The 6,069-nt window shown below is 43.2% G+C and overlaps 1 protein-coding gene across 1 annotated transcript; it reads left to right on the forward strand.

Moving 5' to 3' along the window:
* Positions 1 to 19: 19 nt before the first annotated feature.
* LOC113021115 (uncharacterized) lies at positions 20 to 5,640 on the forward strand. The gene is made up of 4 exons (XM_026165568.2): positions 20 to 695; positions 833 to 901; positions 3,173 to 3,465; positions 4,488 to 5,640. The coding sequence occupies exons 1-4, from the start codon at positions 476 to 478 to the stop codon at positions 5,373 to 5,375; spliced, it is 1,470 nt and encodes a 489-aa protein (XP_026021353.2). The 5' UTR covers positions 20 to 475; the 3' UTR covers positions 5,376 to 5,640.
* The last annotated feature ends 429 nt before the right edge of the window (positions 5,641 to 6,069 follow it).

Genomic DNA, 6,069 nt, shown 5'->3' on the forward strand with positions numbered 1-6,069 from the left:
ATTAATATTTATTATTATTAATGCAATAAAACGTGCAGAATTTGCCCCTACGTTGGCACGTTGACAGCTAAATCCGGATTCTTTTTTCTTATTTTGAAAATTATTTTTTGGTTTTTTGTTACTAAACATGTGCCAAACGTGCGGTCAGCTGACGTCACCATCACGGTTGCCAGCAGCAAATCCTTGCTGAGAGCTGCGCAGCCGCTCTGCGCATCCGTCGGCTGAGCTGAGGTGGTCAGCGCAGCCATTTCCGTGCCCCTCACGGAAAAACATGCAGGGGGTGGCATTTGTCCATCACGCTCACAGCTAAATCAGTCATGACTTTGGCTGCACGACTTCACGCTGAAGTCTGCATCATCGATTAACAGCCGAGATCTCCAAACTTTCTCCTCAATTCAACGCCTGCGCAGACAATACAAGCTCTCTCCCTTCAGCTCCTGCTCCTTTTCCCTTTTTTTCTGTTTCTGTGTCAGCCATGGAGGGAGATCTGCAAGGAGGCAGCAACCACGTCGCAGCGCTGCATGTGAAAACTGAAGCGGTGGATGAAAATGCATCTGCGCTGCTTTTGGGCAGGCAGGAGTCGCCTGCGCCCTGCGGAGATACCGCATGCAGAGGAGGAGGAGGGGAACAGACTGCAGAGGAGCTGGCTGACACAGAGCTGCAAGCTGCCACGACAACTACTCCTGTACTACTGTGTGAGTGCTCACCTGAGATGATTTATGGCCATTCGGCCTCGTTTATTTGCTTCCTTTTTTGTTTTGTTTTCTTAATGGCCACTCAGAATCTGTTGCTTTTCAGTAGATTATGTAGCTTTTATCTGCTCTGTCATCAGACCCTGTTAGCACAGAGCGTTTCTTCACCACATCTGGAGATGGAAAAACATACCTGAAGATAGCTCCAGGTAAGTAAGATTCAAAGTGAGAGGAGAGCACCAGCAAGAATGTAACAAAACACATAACCTGACTGACCGAAGTCTTTCTGGCAGAAGTAATAACTGGCAACACTTGCGTACATTAACCTCTTTTAATAATTCATATAAAATGATGATATGATGTATCCGCACATATACACATTAAATCTCATGACTGTTAAAAGGAATTTGAATAACCTAAAAATTCAAACATGTCATTTTTTAATCATTTGCATAGAAATGCTATTACACAGGGTGCATCGAAAAGAAAAGGCTATACTTTTATGCAAGTAATGGCTGAATATAAACTTACAGTGTGCACAAGTGCTCAATAAGTCCCCCCGTGGATACACAGCATATGTCAAACTCATCCCATGAGCATGTCTGGAGTCACTGCAGCCACTACGTGTTTCTTTAGGTGAATGATTGTGGAATTAAAGCATTTTGAAATTGGCTGCTGGTCTGGAGGTGGGCATATTAAGCACTTGTCAACATTGTAAATTTTGTGTATATAACTTTACATTTGCATTTTAAAATTTACTGGAAGCTTCTATGTCTAATAGTTTAAAAAAAACATATAGCCTTCTGAAATCAGATGATTCTTTTTGATACACCATGTATTTTGTGCCTATTTCATGCACCTGAAAAAGTCCACAAAAACTAGGGTTCAAGTCTTAGCCATTCAGTTCTTATCCTTCACAATTAATAAAGTTTCTGCATCACTGGGATTGTGTGTGTTTTGATCAGATTTGATGGGCATCTGTTGGGGTGTTTGATAGCTCATCAAATGTTGCTAAATTCTGACTCTGGCTGTTGAAACTAACCCCCGCACACGTCAAACCAACGACAAGAGGGAAAACAGAAATGTTGAAAATCTCTCACTAGGAATTACAGATGCAGAAAATGCAGTTTTTCTGTATCTGCAAATACAGTTGTGGTCATAGGTTTACATCCACTCATCAACCTACACAGGATCAAACATTACATATGGGCTCAAATATTTACACACACCCCCACTAATGTCTCTTTGCAACTTGCACCTCGACCAGCCATCAACAAGCTTCTGACATAATCCTGGCTGGATATTTGACCAGTCTTCTTTGCAGAATTGGTAGAATTCATTTAAATCTGTTGGTTTCGTGGCACAGACTCAGCTTCTAAGTGTTGTCCACAGAAGTTCAGCAGGGTTGAGGTCGGGGCTTTGGGAAGGTCATCCCAGAAGCTTAATGTTTGTCTACTGTATCTATTCCAAAACCAGTTTATCTGTGTGCCTGGGATCATTGTCCAGTTGGAACATTCAACTGGGTCCAAGTTTCAACTGTATGTTCAAACTTGGACAGAACTGGAGATTCTATTTTCAGGTTTTACCTCAAATCCTGATTTACCCCTGGTAGCAAAACAGCCCCAGAGTCAGAATCTACCAGCACTATGCTTGACAGCTAGCACAGGGCTCTTAGATTTCAAAGCCTCACCTTTACTCCTCCAAACATACCTGATTGTGGCTCAATCTTTGTCTCGTCTGGCAACGAAGCTTTTCTCCAGAAGACATTTGGATTGTCCATGTGGGCAGCTGCAAATTTCAGATAAGCTTGAAGGTGCGGATTTTTGACCAGATGCTTTTATCTTGGTCGGCACCCTCTCAGTCCATGGCAATGTGAAACTCGTTTCACTGTGGACAGTGATGCTGGTGTGTGAGCACTGGTTGTTCCTGGATTGTTCCTAAACATCCTGACCACTTTTCTCTCATTTGAGGTTGACAGTTTGGGTCTTTTTCCAGACCTTAGCAAAGTGCTGACACATCCAAATAACTCACACTTATGCACAGTATTTGGTATCTGTACATAAGTGTCTTGTATTGTTCAAACCTGTGAGTGCTATCAAACAAATCCTTTTCATGATGGCAAAGGGAAACTACCAGTTATAGTCAGTCACTAATAGCTTTCTCAAGCTTTATAGAATTTTCACTTATTAAAAGAATTAATTGAGTATATTTATATATTTGCACCTGTATGTTTACTACTGACTGTGTGTTTTAGATGTTTTAGATAAAATCCAAAATAAATTCAAACTTGTGCAGTAAGTCTACCCTGAAAAAGCAGTTCAAAGAAATCATTAAAATTCCAGAATTACCAGGATATTCACGCCCATGATGAGTGGATCTAAACATTTGATAACAACTGTATGCATATAAGATTTTCCCCAGTTTAACCCATTTATCTTACATATGAAGTGACACCACAAGTGGCTTTCTTTCTCCCCCAGCTTCAGTAATGCCCCCTGCTCCTTCCGAGAAGACGCTTTGCTCTGGCTCGGATTTCTCTTCCAAAGCCGTTCTGTGTCTGATTGAGGCCGTCGGGCGTCGCTGGGGTCTCTATGAGACTCGGGAACGCTCGCAGCTCTTCCAGAGTGTCCAAGAGGAGATGGCCTCCAAGGGGCACATACTGCCTGTTGAGAAAATCCGTCGCAAGTGGAACAACCTCATTGTGACATACAAGAGGGTTAAAGACCGCAGCCGGGAGACGGGACATGCTAAGACGTCTTGGGAGTTCTTTGATGTGAGTCTAACGGGAAGACAAACCTGGGGATAAAAAATAGTTGCTGACATTAAGTACTGATTTAAGTAAACCTCACAGCTGGACATACTATAGAGTGAGACGCTTGAAATTTCCAGTTGTAGAAATGTGAATTTCCCCTCAGGACAAATGTAACTGACCTCAAACGCAGCCATCAATAATCATCATCCACTCAGAGTTTAACAGCTGCACTCTGCATCTGTGGATAATGTGTGTGTGTGTGTGTGTGTGTGTGTGTGTGTGTGTGTGTGTGTGTGTGTGTGTGTGTGTGTGTGTGTGTGTGTGTGTGTGTGTGTGTGTGTGTGTGTGTGTGTCTATATATATATATATATAAAAATTGTGCAGAAAGAAGAAACGGCTGCTTTATATATTTTGGAAGGTGTGGTCGATGTAGAGTACAGGCCTAGTCTATCTTACAAAATTCAAAACTCAGGGTTACTGGCTAGAAATCAGAAGCATTCTTCTGCTGTTGGCGATATACCACCAGCTATAACATTATAACCACTTGCCTAATATTGTGTTTTTCCCCTTTTGCTGCCAAAACATCCCTGACCATGGGCTCCACTAGACCTCTCAGACCAGGGCACCTTCTGGTCTGTGGCCACGCAGCCCCATATGCAACAAACTGTGATGCACTGTGTATTCTGACACCTTTCTATCAGAATTAGTATTAACTTTTTTTTGCAATTGGAGCTACAGTAGCTCATCTGTTGGATCAGACCACATGGGCCCAGCTTTCGTTCCCGGCCTGATCAGTCCCCCTTGGCTGCCCATGACCCTGTCACCCCCAAATCCTTACTCTTCTTGTACAGGGATGTTTAATCTGAACAACTGTGAGGAAGTACAGCAGAAATAACTAGGATTATAACATAAAGTAACAAGGTTTAAGACAGCATACGGTTACATTGTTAACTGGTATTTGTAAGACATGGATTACAATGCTGTTTGATGTATTCATTGGTGTACTTTCTCCATATCTTTGTGTGTGTCTTGTTCCACTCTAGTTGATGGACGCCACCCTCTGCGACACCATTGGCACTCAGATCGTCAACAACAAACGAAACAAAGGCGGCAGCACGGTTTCTACACTGCCTGCTCCTTTGGCTAAGATCGCTGCAAAGCCCCTGCAGCTTCCACAGCCGACGTCCACCATCATCCGTCCTAGCAGTGACTTTGCTGCTGTTGCTGGTGCTGGTGCTGGTGGTGTGGACTCAGTAAGTCTGGGCTCCAGTGCTGGCAGCGCTGCCAGTACGTCGGTGACTGCAGCGACCATTAGCTCAGCTAATGCTCCAGACCACAAGCCCCTGATCGTCCTCAATGGTGACATTGTTACTACCAGTATTCACCCAGCCACCATTGTGCCGGCTCCTTCTTTTATCACCTCGCCTTGTTTTACAGAAACAGCCACCACATCCCCTTCCCTCATCTCCGCCAGTAACACAGACCTCAACACACTGGGCTACACGAGCCGCAAAGCTCCATCCATCTCATCAGGTGTCATCCCTTTTCGCCTGAGTACAACATCGCTCACCCAAAGCCAGAATCTCCTCGGCCTCTCCTCTTCATTCCCCCTCACGTCCTCCTGCCTCACTTCCTCTGCTGCCACCTCTTTGTCTACAACAACTGTGTCTGGAACTGAAGGACAGAACCAGAAGGCGAAAGCGGAGCAAGGCGGCTGCACTATGTTCCAGGAGATTCTGAAGCGACAGGAGGAGCAGGCCTACCTCGATCGAGTGGCTCGCCGCAGGGTTGAAGCCAGAGAGAAGAGGCGCGAGAGGAGGGAGGTGCGAATGTCCGAGTCCCTAGGAAGGATAGCCACGGCCCTGGAGCTGCTCTCCTCCAAACAGGACACAGTCATCGCCCTCCTACAGAGGCTGGCTGATCGGAAATAATCTACAGTGAAAGCCTGGAAAGTAGAATCTCCTGACGTTGTTTTTCCCCCACCTGAGATCCTCCTTATGAAGCTCTCATGCACTATAACGCTACTTTAATGAGCATAATTTAATATAAATGTGAATTTGACGAACTCTTAACTAAATAACAGACAAGCGCAAAGGTGAGTCATTGTTCCGTGCTTTTAAATTGTTGTGCTTTGTAAATATGTTAGTTTGCTTCACTGACATCAAATAAAAAGATTCTTTGGATATGCACCTTAAAGCTGTGGTCATTTGAACACTTTGTCCCCAGATTGCAAGAATAAAACACTGATTAACTACTAAAAAGTTGCAATAAACTTTCAACCATTAAAATATTATCAAGGCTAAGAAAATCCCCCAAAATTTATTTAATAAAGAATCTTTAATCACAAAAAGGTTTTACCTTCATGAATGAATAAATGACTGAGAGCCAGGCTTTGGATTATTTTGGATAACGAGTATAATGTTCAGATAAGTATTACTGTTAAAACTACAATATTTCATTGAAACGTAGCTGAAAAATGAACCATTTACTTGATGTTCTCTCAAAATACTACATAGGTCCAGTGTTTGAGTAAGTGTAGCTGATTAATTTTCATTGCTGAAAGTAAATACGCACATTTTAAAATACTTTCATTTTACATTTTGTTAAAGGGGTGAATTTATCGAA

This window comes from Astatotilapia calliptera, chromosome 4, assembly GCF_964374335.1.
Source record: "Astatotilapia calliptera chromosome 4, fAstCal68.1, whole genome shotgun sequence".
NCBI lineage: Eukaryota > Metazoa > Chordata > Actinopteri > Cichliformes > Cichlidae > Astatotilapia > Astatotilapia calliptera.

What these genes read in the sequence shown, in the direction of transcription:
- LOC113021115 (XM_026165568.2), top strand. Translation starts at nt 476, where the DNA reads ATGGAGGGAGATCTGCAAGGAGGCAGCAACCACGTCGCAGCGCTGCAT. An exon ending in AACTACTCCTGTACTACTGT is followed by an intron (nt 696 to 832) that starts GTGAGTGCTCAC and finishes CTCTGTCATCAG; the next exon opens with ACCCTGTTAGCACAGAGCGT. An exon ending in ATACCTGAAGATAGCTCCAG is followed by an intron (nt 902 to 3,172) that starts GTAAGTAAGATT and finishes TTTCTCCCCCAG; the next exon opens with CTTCAGTAATGCCCCCTGCT.